Source organism: Pagrus pagrus (assembly GCF_965226575.1).
Source record: "Pagrus pagrus genome assembly, chromosome: 22".
NCBI lineage: Eukaryota > Metazoa > Chordata > Actinopteri > Spariformes > Sparidae > Pagrus > Pagrus pagrus.
Window position 1 is genome coordinate 14,860,675 of NC_140204.1, and position 18,797 is coordinate 14,879,471.

The 18,797-nt window shown below is 39.2% G+C and overlaps 1 protein-coding gene across 1 annotated transcript in view; it reads left to right on the forward strand.

Moving 5' to 3' along the window:
- Nucleotides 1–18,797, forward strand: part of LOC311251749 (zeta-sarcoglycan-like) — a 40,582-nt gene that overhangs the window by 15,790 nt on the left and 5,995 nt on the right. Inside the window, exons 4-6 of the mRNA XM_084344384.1 lie at nucleotides 9,972–10,059; nucleotides 11,401–11,523; nucleotides 12,202–12,274. Of these exons, the coding sequence (XP_084200510.1) occupies nucleotides 9,972–10,059; nucleotides 11,401–11,523; nucleotides 12,202–12,274 (284 nt within the window). The remainder of the gene's footprint in view (nucleotides 1–9,971; nucleotides 10,060–11,400; nucleotides 11,524–12,201; nucleotides 12,275–18,797) is intronic.

Consider the following 18,797-nt stretch of genomic DNA (forward strand, 5'->3'; position numbering starts at 1 on the left):
AAGCTGGTATTGATCTCACAGTGTTGAGGAAGTTATGATCAATTCATTAACAACAAAGGCCAACTTCCCTTTGAACCCTGACTTGACAATACTTTGATGTTACTTTATATTTGTGCCTGGAAAGAAGAGATTACACCCTTTCTGTCTCTGTCCTGTGCTCCTCTCCTCCACCTCCTCATTTCCTGTCATCCTCCAGCAGTGCACTATCAGGGCCTCCCATCGGCAGGAGATGGGTAATAGGCTGCCTCTCGGCTCCTCTCAGGCCACATACAACCCAACAGGAGATTACAGGCGATTACAGAGGGACCAGAGTCCCCCCGCTGGATTTCCAATCAAGCCCACGCGATAAATTCCCCTCTTCCACTTCCTCCCTCCTCTTTCTCCTCTTTGATGTTCAGTAGATTAACCAACACAGCTCCAGTGCAAAGTTGATCCAAATTTCCTTCTCCCACACGAATCACAGACGCTCAGTTGGATCATCCCCTTTTTCAGTGATTAGGCATGGTGCAGAAAGCAATTTCAAGCACTGGAAGCTGGGGTTCCATGTAAATTTGATTTTTTTTGAGGGACGTCGATGGAGGAAGTGGCTCGATAGTGGGCACAATTTGACACAGCAGATTGAGAAACAACTTGGAATTGCCCACTCTTGCCCTTTGATGTTCTAGTTGGAGCTAAATGTTGTTTTAAATATAACAGTCGCGTGTTTAGCAAAAGCAAACACCTCAAGGCCATAGCAGACGGCCAAGTCGAACATCGGACAAAGCCAATATTTCATTCCACGGTGCAATACCACCTGCAGACATTTTTACTGTCTTGTTTTACAGACATGCTGTGCAGTGCCCCCTTATCTACCAGCACCAGAGATATTTGCAGGACAAAAATCTCATGTGGGTCACTCGATATTTCTCACCTGAGGAAATATGTCAGGCACTGGGAGAGCAAGGATTATGGTTATCCAATGAGTTTACACTACAGTGCACAGTGCTGTTCTTCAGTCAGATAACCACCATTGATCAATAAGCCATTACCACAAACAGCAGTGACCTCTGTAGCGCACCATAGATATCTTAAAGTTAAATATAGTATGATTTTTTTTTTCACCGAGTCCAAGCTGCTGTCGAGGCTGAACTCAAAGTAGCTTTAGTTTTACTTGTCATGGATCAATCAGTGCTTTGAATTTTCATCAATGACTGAAGCTGGAATCTGTGAATACCAAGTGGAAATAGCTCCCTTGGTGTTTTTGGCAGGAACTCTGATGGTTGGCAGCATATTACAGGCTAAGTAGCTCTTAAATCTGCGCTCTCAGTAGCATGTTGTGAAATGAAAGCTGGTAACTTTGCACGTACGGTTTACACTGGTTGTAAACCCTGCCAAGCTAAAAAAAGCACTTACAACAAATGTATTCTGTGGAGTTTTGCTGATACTTTCACCACTCAAAATGCAAATTATATATTATACTACATACTATGTGGCTATGCTAATAATACATAAATAAATAAATACAAAATGTAATGCATAACGGTATACATTAATTAAAGATACATTTGATTATTATTTTGTGATTTTGCAAAGACCTATCAATGATCAGGGTTGCGTTAGAGCTGTAACCAACACTTATTTTCATTCTGGTTAAACTGCTGATTATTTTCACAACTTAAGATATCAAAAATTTGTGAAAAATCTGTCACAATTTCCCAGAGCCCAAAGTGATGTCTTCAAATTGTTTTTTTGTCCAACTAACCGAAACCCAAAGGGTCTTCAATTACTATTATAAATGACAAAGAAAAGCAGCAAATCCTATTATCAAAATAGTTGGCAATCTTCTCATTTTTTGTTGATAACAGAACAATACTGAATATTGATACCTAAAACTGCACTAATTAAACATTAACAATGGATTAAATGACTACTTGTATGTGAAAGGGTCGGCTCATTGTGACAACCCGACAGAGAATAAGGACCCAACTCTGCTGTGCTTTTAAGCTTCTTTCAGCTAACTTTTGGTTTTACAAGCTGCAACTTCACAGCTTCATGTCTAGCAGCAGGCCACTGTTCAGACAAAAACCTTTGTCTGTCTGCTGTTTAGTGTAGCGCACAGGAAGTTTGCAAAGTTATTGACTCGCTGGTTAACACAGTTAAGCATTTATCTGCTACAAAGATAGATTATTTCCCTCAGGAGTTGGTGGAGACCAACACAGATTTAAAGAGAATGAATATTGGACTTGGAATTGCCAGGTTACCAAAAACACGACCCCAGTGGGTGTAATGTTGCTCCACATCTGCTGGCAATGTGAGTTTGCTAACAAGTTTGCCTACATTGATAATATGGTGTGTTAAACTCTTGTTGCACTGCACCAAGCGATTAAAAAATGAATAATGGTTTAATTTTTAAGATAATTTTTTCTACCGACCCCTTTTTCCATTGAACAAAATTAGACAAAATCATGATTTTATTCTCATCAAATAGTCATTTTTTGACAGTCAATGCTATGGACATATTTTGATTGGAAGTCGAAGTATGGATTAATAGAGTGGTGTAGTCTGTAGTCCCAAAACCAGGTAAAATTCTATCGCCCAGTACCATGCTGACTATACACTGGTTTTTACAATTAATATATTTTCCACACCATGGTGGCAAAGTGCAGGCTCCAGTGCTTTAGTGTTGATGCCTTGAACTTCCTGCCTGCACTGCAGCGCAGTGTGTGAACCCAGGCGGTCACAACTGCCTCTCCAAATTTTGATCTTAATAGTGTGCCACTGGCAGCAGCAGGTGAAATTTAAAGCGCCGAGTTGATTTCACACACTTAAACACTAGAGCCCCATTGTTGCTTTCACATGTGAAATGATGGGTATTGTGTGACACTCCTGCTCAAAGGTTCAAGTGTAAATTGGACTAGAGAAACTCAATATTATGATTGTTTTAATATGTGTGACTAATGTTGACCTCTTTTTGCAGTAGCTTTCAGTTAAACCTGTGCTGAGCTGTCTGTCGAATCTGACAGGCAGATGGATAGATGGAATATACTGTATATTATTTTTCCTCAGCCTGCGGGCTTCCCATATGCAAGTCCGTCTGTCTATCCATCCGCCTGTCGGCTTTTATAGAGTGCACTCACACACTTGAATTATTAAGGGAAAAAGAAACCAATATGAGGACGACGAAAAAGGACGACCTTAATGTCAAATGTTTGAAATCCAGTTTACATTAGAAATTTCAGGCGTATGATTGCCACACAACAGCACCAGCTCCTCCTGTGAAAGTCACAATACTGTATAATTTTCAGGCATGTGATAGCAGTACGACACTCGAAATTTCAGCCGTCTGAAAGCAACAAAATGGCTGTAATTTCAGGCTTGATATCTTTGTCCCACTTGAAAATATGGCTGCAATGTTCTTTTGGCAGGTGGAATTTCAAGTGTTAAAACCGAATGTTACAGCAGGTTTTCTTTTCTTTCACTTTCCTCCCATAGAAACTTTAAACAGTAACGCCTGTTCAAAGTAGAGTAATGGCTGTTTATTTTGTCACACTGTAATAATGTTAGCTGCTCAACAACATTTGTATTTTGCATTTCTATCAAACAGTGTTTGGTTTTGCTTTCCAGTCATCAAACTTCTATTGTCCTGAATGTTTTTGCCGAGTAGTTTTTTAAACAGACTATGCTTCTGTTATCCGTTCTCTGTATCCGAGATCCGCAATCATATTTATTTTTGCAGAATGTATTGTTTTAATTTCTGGTAGAGTTTCTGCAAACACTTGAATGCACAAATGAGTAGGGATGCAAATCGTTTTTTTTATCGGTTAATCATCATTAATATATGAAATATGTTGGATGTTTTTCCATTACAAAACTATATTAACCACTGACACGATCTATGTTTGGCGCAAACTAGAGTTTTTAAAAGAAAGGTAGATTAAAAAGGAAAATAAAGTAAAACCAAGTAATTTGAATGCTTAACTAAATAATACAAAATGACCTCATCTTGTCTATTGCTATTCAACATCCAACCAAATGATATTCAACCCATATTGAGACTACTAAATGGCTAGTTTATGTAGAATAGTCTATTTGTATTGTTTAAAGTACAAATCAATTCTCAACAGCAATTAATTGATCAATCACGATTCATTAATATCCCTACAAATGAGACAAGTCTTGGTTTTAGTGATTTTGTCTTGGAATAGCTCCTGTTATTCTCATGCATTAGTAGTAATGTCTGCTGCTGCTTAAGGACAACAGAGGTCAAACTAGATTTGATGAGCAGCAGTGATGTATTTTTACCAGAGTGGTCAGTCCACTCGAATTTGTTGTCTTTAGTGTTTTGTAAATTATGTATTCCAGAGAATTGCAATCACGGACCACAGTGTATTTTATCTATGTTAAGAACTACAAGAGCTGATTTCACTGATGAATTGCTTCTCTCAGCTTGAACGTGTTCAGAGAAAAAAATCAGCTAGTAAAGTGTTTAGCCTGCAGCCTTGGCCTTTGATTCAGTTGCACATACAGGAGTGAAAGCCCACTGATGCAAACAGTAGGAGGACATACAGGACGACAGAAGGCCAGGGGTGTGTAACAGCTGCCAGTAAGGCACATGGAGGAATCAATTTCTGTACTAAAATACCCAATTTGTGTGACCCCAAGTCACACCCTATTATTGATAGCACTGTGCAGGTCAAATCTGACAAGTTGATAATCTGCTGCTTTACTCAAAAACATCAAAATCCATGCAAATTATAATAAAGCCTGCAAATGTAAGTTATTATAAATATGCAGAGGTGTAATGGCATAAATAACCAAGAATAATTGGCCTCATGTGATTATATTAACATTTAACTCGTGATCAATCATTGTATTCATCATTGCTCTCCTGTTGTTTTTTTGTTTTGTATCACACTACAATTTACATTTATAAACAAGAGAAAACTCTGAAATTTCAGAAAATCTTTGCTTTGGATTGAAGTCTCTGCCTCAGTCTGAAAAACAATGTGGGTATGAGGCAACACATTGCCCAGATCCAGTTTAGCAAATCTCTGCTTTTCAGTCTGTTGGCTCTCGTTTTTTTCCCCGGGGACCCTGACTCATCTATAAATAGCATCAGATGCAGGTGTGTCTTTATTGGGATGAAACTTCTCCCCCACCGAGTCTCTCATAGTTCTATTGGAGATGCATGACAAAGATGATTGTACACACCAGTGCTCAATTCAAATCTGCAGATGAGAGCTGAAGCCATCCACTTATTTAACACTCACAGTTCATAATCAAAGCGATTTTTCGGCAGCAGTGCCTCAGAGATCTGAACATCCTTCAAACCCAGTATGCTAGAACCCATTTAATTTGGCTAACGGTATTACACTGAAATACAGGGACCTTTTTAATGTGGAAAAATATTAAATATGCCCGAAAACATGTTCTAAAACAGGCTGTACCCTGCATGCAAAGAGCCTGCCTGCAGAATGAGTAAATTAAGACTTAATAGGCGTACCTTTTCAACTTGTGACATGTTTTCATCATTATATTTACTTGTTCAGTTTAGTATGCAAATTGGCTTCTCGCACAACACTCAAATATAATTAAAATTTAAATATATTTATGCAAATATTTGGTTCGGATTACAGTTAAACCCTGAGCTCTTTATCTATGCTTTAAAGGTCTGCATTTTATTTTGCTCTCACAGTACGATAGCACCATCATATGCGGTTGCTTTGTTTTCAGCTATTTCATCGAAGCGGTGCGGCGGGCTCTCGCTTTCTGCTGTGATGTTATTCATTGTATGCAGGGAAGCATCCTTTGCCTTACAGCAGCCATGGTAATTTTTCAGTCTGACGGGGCCCGATGCACCTTCAACAACAGGCTCCATTTATGTGCATTTGCTCTGATCTGCACTTGACCTTCCTCAACAGGCGCAGTGACTAAAAAGCCTTTTATGTGATCCCAAAGAAGTGTGGAGGAGAGCAACAGCGCCTCAGTCATGGCCCCTCAGGAAACAGTTTAGGACCTATAAACTCTTTAAAGGGATACTTCAAATCGAGAACTCAAATTTCTTCATGATTCTGTGCTTCCTGGCAAACTTCCGTTCATGATACGCATTCATATTGGGAAGGAGCAATAAGGGAATGAAATTGACCTCTCCAAAGTTAAACAGCACAAACTTTAGATAATCTGCTACAATTTGACGCCTGTTTTAGGAGAGCATTAGGTTAATCAAACACGTTAGACTGTATCAAGGCATAATTATTAGCCCAATTATGAAACTATAACCAAATGTCAATTTTAATTACAAATAATACGACAGAAAGAAACTAACATGAACCGAGATATATGGGAGTTAGGAGTTCAAATAAATTCAGTGCACCATCAGTGGATTTGCATGTGAGGGCAAAGAAAACTTGTTCCAACTATTTGTTCTGACAAATGCAAACTCATGACAGCGCTGACCTTTTTTGGAAAAAAGGGACAAAATGCGGAGTCCAAAATGGAGGATCCCATTACCAAAAAACAGATGCAGTATGGTTTGCACTAAGTCATAAGACAGGAGTGTATGGTACAAATATGTTCTATGAATTGTGTTAAAACTACACCTTCTACAGTTTCATTTTAATGATATAATTACATATAGACATCAATGTGTGTAATGTCAAAAGTGTCCGAGTGTTTTAGCGTCTTTCAGCTCATTATTTTGGTTTTACAATTCGGTTCACTGTCACAGTAGGTTTCTGATGCAGCATGCATACAAAAACTCACTACCTAACTGTACGCTACCTTCCCAGCACCAAACAACAGACAGGCAATGTCAGCGACAAGCTGGGAAAGATTGTGTAGCATGTAAAGTGTCATATATTTCCCAAAACAGAGCTAAAAGGAGAGTGATTATTTCTTTTTCATCAGGGGTCCGTTTCACAAAGCAGGTTCAACAAACTCTGAGTCTAACCTTGAACTCTGAGTTGATCTACTCTGAGATAGGAAACTCTGAGTTTTCGGTTCCAGAACAGCTGATTTGAGTCAGTTTGATCAACTCGGAGTAGTTTCACCTGGAGTTAAGCGCGTGCGCCACAAGTCTAAAAAGACAGCGTCAATGGAGCCCCGATTCGACGAGTCACCATGGCAACGGGGAAGAGGAGGGCTACGTTTTTTTTTTTATTAATGCGCTCATACGGTGAGTTTGAGCACGTTTTTAGAAGGAAGTGTAAGCAGCTTAAGATGAAACATAAAAACATTGTTCAAACAGGTGAGACCGGCATAATCTCATGGGAGTACCTCATTTTGATCATGTTTTACATTGTAAAGTAAATATTAAGTGGCTGTTTGACTGTACATTTGTTTTATCCCCAACATAATGCTGTTTTCACACACATACATGTCTTCTCATCTATATCATGTTCTGTTAAAGAATAAAGCCTATTTAAACTAACACAGACTTCTACTCAGCCAACAGAAAGAAAGCAGATGCCCGTAAAACGGGTGGTGGCCCAGCACCGCCACCTCTAACAGAGGCAGAGGAGCCGGCCCTAAGCCAGAATTTAGGAAGGCCAGTGGCTGAGGGAATCCCTGGAGGGAGCTCATCCTCTGAGCTCAGCCCCCAAGACACAAGCGCTTTTATAAAATTTAATATGCCTAGACCTATCTATATATTTTAAGCCTATTCATAAAAATATTTATTTCCCTTTCATGACTTTTTTTTTACTTTTGTAAAGTGCTCTGCATCTCCGACGTTGTATAAAAAACTCCCATTTGCAAAAAAACGCAGCGCAACACACACTATCTGCTGGGATGTGAGAGCATGACTTCGGTTGGTAATGTTGGAAATGTAAGGACGGATTAGGTTGTGTATGTAAATGATGGACTGTGAGGTGAAACGGTACCGCTCAAAAAGATAATTGTCTGGAAATGCAAGAACATCTATGCGCGGTCTGATAATCATCTCCCGACGAATATTTAATTCTCTGCGCAGTAATGCTGCACCTTCATCCACGGGATCATTATCAAAAGGACATGCCATGGTAGTGAAAATAGTCGCCACCTAATATAACTTCTAATGTCGCCTACTGACTGATTTTTGCAATGATTTTCTCAAAAAACAGACGGCAGAACTATATTACGCCAAAACTCGCCTGCTGACTGAATGAATGAGGAAATCAAATACCGTGTGTGGCTGAAAGAGGGCGGAGACAGAGAGAAACTCGAGGTTTGGTGAGGAAAAACCTGGTCCCGACCAGGTTAGGTTCATAGAGTATGTTACCATGGTAACTGACCGAGAGCTTAAGTTACCTCTCTCTGTGAAACAGGCTGGAGTTACCCCTCTTTCTCTGGTTTGAGTTACCTCCCTTTGTGAAACGGAAAACTCTGAGTTTCCCTCATTTCAGGGTTAACAGACTCAGAGTTTTCACTAAACCTGCTTTGTGAAACGGACCCCAGGTGGCCAGAGACACACAACTCTAACTGAATGCTAATGTTGCTCTGTGTCTGCTGGATGTGTTATAGGCAATGGTTTACTGATGAGTTTGCCCATATCTACTTTATAAGGTGCCAATATGTCAACGTTGTGTTAAAAGCTTGTTACAGCTGCCAACAAAAGGCCAAAAAAAATCAGTTTAGTTTAACAGACTGTCATGCTAGCAGCCAAGAGTGCGAGTAGTCACTATGTTACCCAGGTTTCAAGGTTATCATAAGAGGACTGAAATGCAGAACTCTGAGGCAGGCAGGTTAAAAACTAAAAGCAAGCTCTAATAATAGCTGATCAGGTAAAAGTGTTGCATGAGGTCTAAGCCTTTTCAGCATGCAAGCAGTGGCTCGCACATCTGCCATCATTCAAATGTCAAACAGCCATAAACTTGCAAAATACAAAATTGCCAGAAAGCAGAAGTCCAGAGTTAAAATGTCTGCGGTGAAGAAAGGATACTCCTACGCCTGTCACTGATGGAAAATACACATTTTCAGCTAACCACCCTTCCACCCCCTTTCTCTTCAAACTCTACCTACACTTCATTACTCATCTTTGGATAATTTAAATTTAATTTGTTTCATTTTACTCTAAATGTAGTTCAATTTTGTGGTTTATATCCAGGAAGATTCACTTGGAAGGGCTTTTTTACCGAACAGCACAACCTGCTTTGCATTGGCGCAGGTACACTCATACAGATTTTGGAGATACATCAGTGAATTTCTATAAAAAACAGTGAGTGAGGGGATTTAAAGGATAATTCTCACAAATGCACCTTTCCTTTTTGGATAGTTTTAACCATCATTTGTGTTGGCATGATAATACTGTACTCACCAAGTCAGTTTTTGAGTTCTGTGAATGTGACAACATTGCTAAAAAGAAGTTGGAAAGAAAAACGTTATAATAGTAAATGTGTTGGCGAACAAGTAACACATCCAGCTGAGACAGAGCAACATTACCATTAATTTGTCATTGTGTTTCTGGCCAAACCAAGGTTAACGTGGAGTATCACTCTCCTCTTAACTTTGTTTTTGTCTCCACGCCTCTTGTGGTAATGTATCTGGCTCATTAACAGCTTACACGCCAATATCTTCACCAGCTAATTGTTAACTTTGTTAGGTGCTGGGCAGGCAGTGTATCACTGAGTTTATCTGTGTTTTTCATTGAAAAATGCTGCCTATGAAGGCAAGATAAGTTGAGAGCTGGGAAAAGTAAGCAAAACCGAACATCTTCTGGTCAGAAAGACAAAACAATGGGCTAAAAGACGCTAAAATGCTCCATGAAGATGGGTCATAATCTTTTGGGTTCAACACCTTAAGCATTACACATAGTAATTTGATCCATTGTTAATATAAAAGCAATGAATAAAACAGTGTTAAAGCACAAATGTTAACTGCTTTAAATATGCCAAAGAAAGAAAGAAGAGTCTTCACTTAACTATTGATTTTCCCTCCAACATAAGATCCTAACATATTTCTTTTTCTTGTCTTTCTCCCTTTCTGTCTTTCTCCTGCCCCATTCATGCTTCCCCTAGGACAGCTTGTTGGTCTTGCGATCAGAAAAGAATGTGACGCTGAACGTCAGGAACGACCAAGGCCAGCTGACCGGTCAGCTCACAGTGGGTGAGTCTCCAGTTCTTACATCTGGACTGATTTATTTGGAAGCCATTTCATTTGAGATAATGAATTGCTACTCACCTTCCACAGCTGATGGGAAACGCATACTGAGGTAGTTGAAACATGGGGTTCAACAACTGTCTTTTTTGTGCCGTTTGTCATTTCATGTTAAAAGAAATCACGTAATTAGCTGGCCTATGTGTTTATTTTCACTGAAGTTTGGCCTTTATTTCTCTCTCTATTTACAACTTATTAAAAGTGATGTTAGATTAATCTTGCCATGACTGTAAATTGCCTGTTTTATCTTATTTTATTAATGACCTTAATCACGATTAGCGCAACAATTCATCTTTAAAATCTCTCTAATCTTCTCTGTGCCTTTTATAAAAGAAAAAGAAAAAAGACTGTAGTTTCTTCCAGACACTAACCTTTGGTGCACTTAATGAAAGGACAATGGATTCTTCTTATTATCATCGAGCTCAACCATCAGTCAGTCCAAATTACCAAAGTCATTTACATGATTAATGACCACTGGAAAGCAAATGACCTGCTTATTAACATTAATAGCTATTGATCTTAGCCAACATAAGTTGAGAGTTGATGCTGATTTGACAAGACTGGTGATATGACACTTTTTGGACACGCTTGACCTTCCTTCGAAAATTAGTGCCTGCTTTTGTAGAAAGTGCTTTTTGTCTGAAATGAGATGAAACTTGGCGAGAATAATTAAATTCCCCTGCCGTCGCAGCCCATGGATTAATGAAAGAGAGAGGGGGGTTTGCCAGGAAGAGAGACGTTAAAAAGTTTCTGCATGCACATCTGGAAAAACACCAAAGTCTGGAGAACTGGAATTAATATTCCTCACCAGCGGAACAGATTACTGATTTCTCTTCATCCATTGTAAAAGCATGGCTGATCCAGCTTTGTTAGACGCCTTTCATTTGCACAGCAAGCACTCTGCACAGTATTTCAGATTGCTCACTTGCCCAAACATGGTTTCCCAAAGCTGATTTGCAAGGCCAGAAAACGCAAGGCAACCTTTATTTGACTGCACCATTTACAAAAAGAACATTACTGTTGGATTTGTGGACTGATACAACTTTTTAGGTGGAAATCTGTTCTTTAATCCTTTTTAATTATCACACTAAAATAAATGTTCAGTCCTCGAAAGGTTCATAAAGTATTGAACAATGCAGTCACTCCAAACAAATACAAATAGGTTAAATTCTCAATGTACAAGTGCTGCAATTTGATTTCGAGCACCTCATTGAAAGTGCAGGCAGCACCATCTGTAGTTGTTATTTTGCTGAAAGCCAGAAGCTCCGTTGAGGATGTCTCTTTCTGCAGGACCTGAGGCTGTGGAGGCCCAGTGTCAGAGGCTGGAGGTACGAAGTAAAGATGGAGGCAAACTGCTGTTCACTGCAAATGAGGAGGAGGTCATCATGACGACTGAAAAGTTCACCGTCACAGGTAAAATGCACTTTACTGTAGCTTTACTGTATGTGTGCAGTATGCTGAATGCTCTCTGGTGTCACAAAGAGCCTACGATGAAACAGCTTGTTAAGAGCTTTATTGATATTGACAAAGACGAATCACAGTACTACTTGAACAGTAATATTACAAGGAGGATTACTTTGTAATCACCTTGTTTCTAAATGCAGATTGCTGGTTATCCTAATAATGAAAATTCACCACGATCAACTTATTGTGAATGTCTTTTATAGTCCGATCCCTAGTATGCACAAAATGCAAGGGGCTGTGACAAGTGCGAGCACCACCCTCCCTACGCACTTGCAACTGCTCAACGCTCACTCGACTAGACAGTGACTGATGTCTCTCCTCCTGTCCTAGCGATTGCAAAATCCTATGGTTGGTCCTTCTTGCTTTCACAAAACTGGAGCTCACTTGGAAGCAAGAAGATGGTCTTGGTTATTTGGGCCATACCAGGGTTTGATTGATACCAGCATAAACAAACGGGCAAATGTTCCAGAATTCATTAGAACCTAACCTGACAGGTTAGGTGTTAAATCACCCTGAGACATTTTTTGAAACAGTTTTTTGTGCTATAGACACATTCAGTACTAAGTATTGATTTATTAGATTGGTGGTATCTTTTGCTGAATTTTAAAAGTTTTTTTTTTTTGCTAGGCTCGGAAGGCGCCGTGTTTGGACATTCAGTAGAAACTCCCCTGATCCAGACGAGGGCTTCTGAAGACCTTAAGTAAGTTCATATTCATTGACTTTACAGAAATTCATTAAAGCTTAATGCCACATGTTCATATCCTGTTCAATTAAAATGAAGATCTTCAAATGATGATGATAAATGTTCCATGGCATTTCAAAGTCGATGGCTGCGCTAAGGCAAAAAAAAAAAAGCACGTGGCAGGAACCATTATTCACCAGGATCATTATTCTCAAGCATCTACTGGTTGGCTCGTTATCACACAAATTTAAAACTAGATTTGACCATTATATTAATTTCACAGCTGAGGGGTGAGCTAATTGGTTAGTTATTCTCTATAGCAGTCAGGAATTGATTAAAGCATCGAGAGAGCATAGGGAAAGTGGGTAAGGTTGAGATGCTTATTAGACTCGTACACGCCCGTGCATGTGATCCCCACTGCACTCCGCCTGGGGCTCTGAGCCCTGTGTCGGTCCATTAACGAGCTATAACGAGTTTGGTTTGTTGTCCACCTTACTGGTCCTGAAGGGAGGGTTGGGATCAAAGTTGGCAGAAAAAGCAGTGTTCTGGCATCTAATTCCTCCAGAGTGAGAGGAATACTGATGAGGTCCACTTTAAAGCGAGCACACACACACTTGCACTGGACTGACACACACAGGCTCAGCTCAGGGGTGACCATCTGCAATGTGGTCAAAATCTTAACGAGAGGCAAGTGAACAGGAGAAAATTCAAAAGCTCCAACATGTTCTGTGCTTTAACAGGATTCTGATTTACTTCCATTTAAATGCATATTTGATCAAACATGCTTAATTTATGCTTTGTCAAAGTTTGATTGTGTTTGTGTGCCTTAATTTAAAACATATTGCGTTTTCAAAAATTCACAATTTCTCCAGGCTGCTTCGAAATGACAGGCTTCCTTCACTGAAATATTTCCAAACAAGCAGATGAAAAACATAACTGTCAGGGCTTCAAATAAATGCTCCTTTTATCTAAACCCAATTTATTTTCCAAACACCACATCAGAGAATATTTTTATATTAAGTCATACAGTAGTATTAAAAAAGCAAAATGGAGAAATCATGTGGGCTATTAATTCAAGCCCAACAACATGTTTTGTGATCATGTTGTTGTGTTTTTTTTAATTCTCAGTCTAATTTGGCTGTGGGCAAAGTAAACAAGCCACCATCAGTACAGCAGCATCTCACTTGTAAACCTCTTCAATACAAAAAATATCACTTTTTAATTGCTTTTGAGCAGCTTTTACTGGAAAACGTGCAGTCTATCCTGTCATCTGTTAATACATAATCATCAAAATGCTGCTGGAACAAAGGAAAACATCTCGAGCTTTTGAACAAAATGTTTGTCCAGTGCAAACAGATTTCTTTTCACATTTATATAACCAAAACCACACTCGGTATAGTTATTTCTTGGCTGTGAAGAAGAGAAATTCACTTTCCATTAAAGGTTTTAGCTTGAAGGTTTAACCCCCGCAAAGTACTTCTCTACAAGATGAAATAATCTTCACTGAATGAGCAATAATCAAAGTTGAAGTGTAGGAGGGAAAAAATGGCACCCAGTCGCTTATAGTAAACAACAAACTGAGAAAATACGTTTTATAAGGGCCTTTTAAAGAACACACAATGCTACAAAGCTCTATCATATCCTTCCTGTGTTGTGTGGACAAAAGTTGTATGTAAATATAATTTTTCCTTCCAAAAATGATTTCATTTTCATTTCCAAACCAGAGTTTTGGGACAGATTGCCTTCATCCATTGGAGGGGCGATTGCCAATCATTGCCAATCATTGCCAATTACACTATTATTACTGATTTAGTCGGCCAAATTTGTCAAGATTGTCCAAAAATGGACCCAAACGCAAGACACTCAGAGACAGGCAGGTAACACAACAAAAAGCACTCTTTAACGTAACCAAAGCTTTAGTCCAGATAATCCAAAATGCAACACAAAAGGCTGGCAACAAAACGGGAGTAATCCACAAGCTAAACACTAAACTAAGCACAAACCAAAAGCAAAGTTCAAAGCGGTATAACACAAGCAACAAACGCAGGTAAAAGATAGGACCAGGGATCAGACAAGGAACTCAGAGACGCGGGATGAAAACAGACAGACCAACGAAGAGTTTGGGGAAAACACAGGCTTAAATACACAGGGAGTGATTAACTAATGGAACACAGGTGTGAAGGAAAAAGGGCAGGAAAACAAACAAAGACAGGAAGTGGAAAGAAGAACATGACCCATGAGGATAAACTTTCAACATCAAACAGGAAATCACAAAACTAAAACCTGGGACCATGACACCATGTTCTCAGTTTGTGACCCATTAAAAAGAACTTAAGTCTCCTTAAGTTGTAGGAAAAGAAGAAGAGAGGGAAGTTAGAAATAAAGAATAAGCATAAAGCAGCCATTATGCATCTTCAGCTGCTCATCAGAGGGTTGAATACCATCGGAAACCTTCTTCTGACCATTTCTTTAAATCTACAGACATGATTTGAACTTCTCTCTCAAGTTACTACTTCTGTCACCTTTGATGTAAACAAACACACTAACACTGTAAATACCTTCCAGGAGGGACAGTCTGAAATGTATGCTCCTGTCCCCATATTCAATCGTCATCGGATCTCCACATTCAAATGTGGTCGTTCAGAATAACCAAAAACACTTTTTCCAACACAGATTGACAACACAATCCACAATGTAGCTCGTACAATCTTTCCTTGTGGCAGGTGATTCATCTACAATCCTGTGTAATATGATTTGACATAAAGACCCAGTCCTCATCATTTAGCAGAAAATCAGCACCATCTGTGACAACTCACTCTGTGGTTGCTTTTAATGGTACCAAAGCAGACACTTTTTCATTATAAATCCAGACAGTAAATTATGAGCTGGCATAGCCAGATGACTGATTACACATGTGTAAATCTAATTCATCATCCAGTATGATGACATCATACTGGATAATTAGGGTGACAGTAAAGACTCTTTCTCAAATATAAAATGAAAATTCCCTTTTCAAGCTAACATACCTATGTTATCACAAAAATGGAGGTTTCTTTTAAAAATCCACAGTCTGTGTCACAACTGGCGTCTTATTCCACATTATTTATAGATGTGGCTCAGGGACTTTTCAGCCATCTCTCTATAACCCTACACTTGAACCCTCTTTGTAAACCACTCGCCACCTGTTAGTAAACCTCTCTGGATGATACAGATCCGGTTTGGCTCGCGTCCATGTCGCCCTTCACTTCCTCTTTGAAGAAATATCATTTTCTCTCTTTGTGATGCGTTTTATTTCACTGCATGCCAAGTGTAATCTGGGAGAAGAACAGAGCTGCGATGGAATCAAAGAAGCCACCTGAGATCTTCCTTTACTTTGAAGCACCTGTTCGTCTCCCCGAGCTCTGTATCTGTGTACACTGGCACTCAAGTTGGTCTTCATTTGTCATCATTATTCTGCTTCTGAATAATTGAATATACTTTGAGTTTAATGATTCTGCTGGTTTTTAATTACTTTTCGATTTCTACAATTTATCTATGTGTGCTTAAAAATTTCACTGGTAGTTGCAATCTATAAAGGCTCATTAAGTGAGGGTGATATTCAGGTTTATATTTCCACTGGATTCTTTCATACAACAACAACTGAATGATACTTAAGACAGTCATCATTAAGATATTATCGCTAAGCCAGGAATCCTTTGTATAGCAGTATCAGTCAGGTGCTGGTCAAACAGACAGTTTAAATGAGACAAGACTTACTATAAATACAAGTGAGGAGACAAGAATTAGAATTGCCGTATTAACCGTAGAAACCGTATTAATTGGTAACTATTTTGACAATTCATTAACCATGTCATTGGTTGTCATTTTTCAAGCAAAATGTCAAACATTTGCCAGTTCCAGCTTCTTGCGGCTTTTCTCTGTCATGTGTGTCAGTAAATGAAGTGTCTTTGGGTTTTGGACTGTTGGTCGGACAAAAAAACCATTTGAAGACGTCAATTTGGGCTCTGGGATATTGTTAAGAGCATTCTTCAATATTTTTCTTACATTTAATGAACTAAAATATTAATCAATGAATTAAACACTTAGCACATTAATTGATAAATAAAATAACCGTTGGTTGCAGGCCTAACACGAATGCTGCCATTAATTAAATCTAAAAGTTTCCTTTGAAAAGAAATTGCACTAGAGAGCATGAAATCTGATGATGGGTAAAGTTGGTTGTGTCGTAGCGGTGTTAGCAGTATGGAATACTGTTACTGCACTTGTAGCAGCTAAACGTGAGTAAAAAGTAGGACCATGACAAATGATTATTATCTTCTTCATTTATCAATTACAATTACTAATTTCCAAGACCCCAAGGTGATGTCTTTAAATTCAAAGTCTAAAACACCAGAACCTGTAATTCTCTGTTGATAGACCTATTGATTTATCAACTAATCATTGAGGCTTCAGTGAAGTGTGACTCTTATGAGGCAAAGACAGTAGTGCAGAAGGTTAACAGTTGAGTAGTGTGATTGATTTAAAGTCCATTAGTTGTTTTGGTCCCCCTCAACTCGTATTTCACTCTCTTTTTTATTTTACTCCTCAGTGCATCCTCTTCGTCAATTGACGCCCCAAAACCCAGGAAACATGTTTGTGTTTGGTGACTCGTGAAGAATTGCACCTGTGCTGAGGAGCTATCAGGAGCAGGGGCCTTGATGTTGAGGTCTCTAAAACAAGGGCAGTGCAGTAATAAAGTGGATATAGTCCCACAGAGGAGACATGTCAGTTTGTCATGTCCTGCTCTCTGCTCACAGCTTCATTACTCCTTAGTCATAGCTCTTGTGGGGCTCTGATCAGCTCCTTCACCTGACAGTCACCTCTCAGTTTCACTCTCAAAATACCCTCCAGTGCTGAGTGTTGAGGACAGAAATCAAGATGGTTAATGGCAGGAAATTTAGCTCTGAGGATGCATGTTTTCACTCCCCAGTTGGCTGCCCACTCAGTTTGATAATAGAAGCAGCTTCCAACCAGATATTACAGGCCTAAATATGAAAATATTTCTGTCAATTACATAATCGGATCATTTTGCATCTTTCTCCGGAGGATGGTGCTCTGATTCCTGATGCACATGGCCCAAATCCATCTGAGCAGGCAGGGAAGCTCCGTGATAAATGCTGTGATATTCACTTGGTAAAGCTGCAGTGTAGTATCACTGAACATTTCACTGTGATCATGTAGTTTGTTCACATTCACAGAGCCTTAGTATTCTCTTGACATGTATGGAGGACAGATGGTACATGGATGTCTGATCAGTGCGACAAAAAATCTCCAGGTCTTGCACGCTGTAAATAAAAACGCTGCTTAAAACCCACATGGGAATCTGAAGGGAGACAAGTCTGACATTAAGACGCAAAGGCAGACCAGACAGGATTTGAAGGCTCTCAGCTCCCTTACAGCACAGACATCACATGGTACATTTCCAGGCCGTGCATCAGAGAGCAGGAAAACCGCTTTCAATTTGATTTTCTCCACAACTTTCTGCTGCTAGACTTCGCCGTCTCTTCAGGTTTCAAAGTCTGTTTGCAGCACAGCCAGCCACGTACTTTCACTCCAGCAGCTTTCAGGACAGTCTCTGCAGTAGCTGTGTCCACACGAGAGTGACAGGTTCATTAAGAAGATAAAGGCAGAACAGAACAACTCTTCTTGGTGCCACTTAGCTCTGAACTTTCTTTCCCACCAATGTGGTTGGATTGAGATGTAGTGCAGCAAGAGTGTTGTCTTTCATTTCTAGTTTTGACTGCAGCAAAGAAATACGGTGGTTCTTTGTTTTTGTGATAGCATTAGTGAAATGTTTGGACAGCAGAGAACAGTACATGCAGATACAGTGGAAATAATTGGGTTTAGGTTCTGTCAGTATAAATAAACAACATCTATCATTGGTGCACAAGGTTGTCAAAACTCCACAAATGTCAGCCGCATCACATAGCTAATAAAGCCAGTACAATCATCACATTTGAGAAGCTGGACAAAGCAAATGTGTTTCATATTTGCTTAAAGAATTACTCAAACAATCAAATTAGTTTTCACCTCTGGCAATTGTAGTACAAAATGCAGGTCTAACAGTGTGAGATATTATTCTATCTGTCTTGCTATCTAAATGGCCATGAGGAGTGAGGATGATGTGTCTTTGATAGAAAATTTGTGGGGACGATAACGATGTTGACCACTGATGATTGGTTTAGATGACAATGGCTGGATGTACTCCAGGTTTTACGTTATGCCGTCACTTGACGGACACAGTTTTAAGTGAGCTTCTTATTCATATTTTTATTGAATGTTTTATCAGTCAGAAACGAGGACAACAAAAACTGGGTAAATGGAATTTAAGAGTAAAGGATGGTGAATAGTATAAGACAGAACTATACAGTAGCATGTGTGAAGAAAGAAGTGTATATACAGTATATTAAAAAAAATTATCTACATTTATGTACAGCAAGCAATATTTATATTGGCAGTAACAGAGCATGATGATATGTTTTAAAAAATGTGCATATAAAAG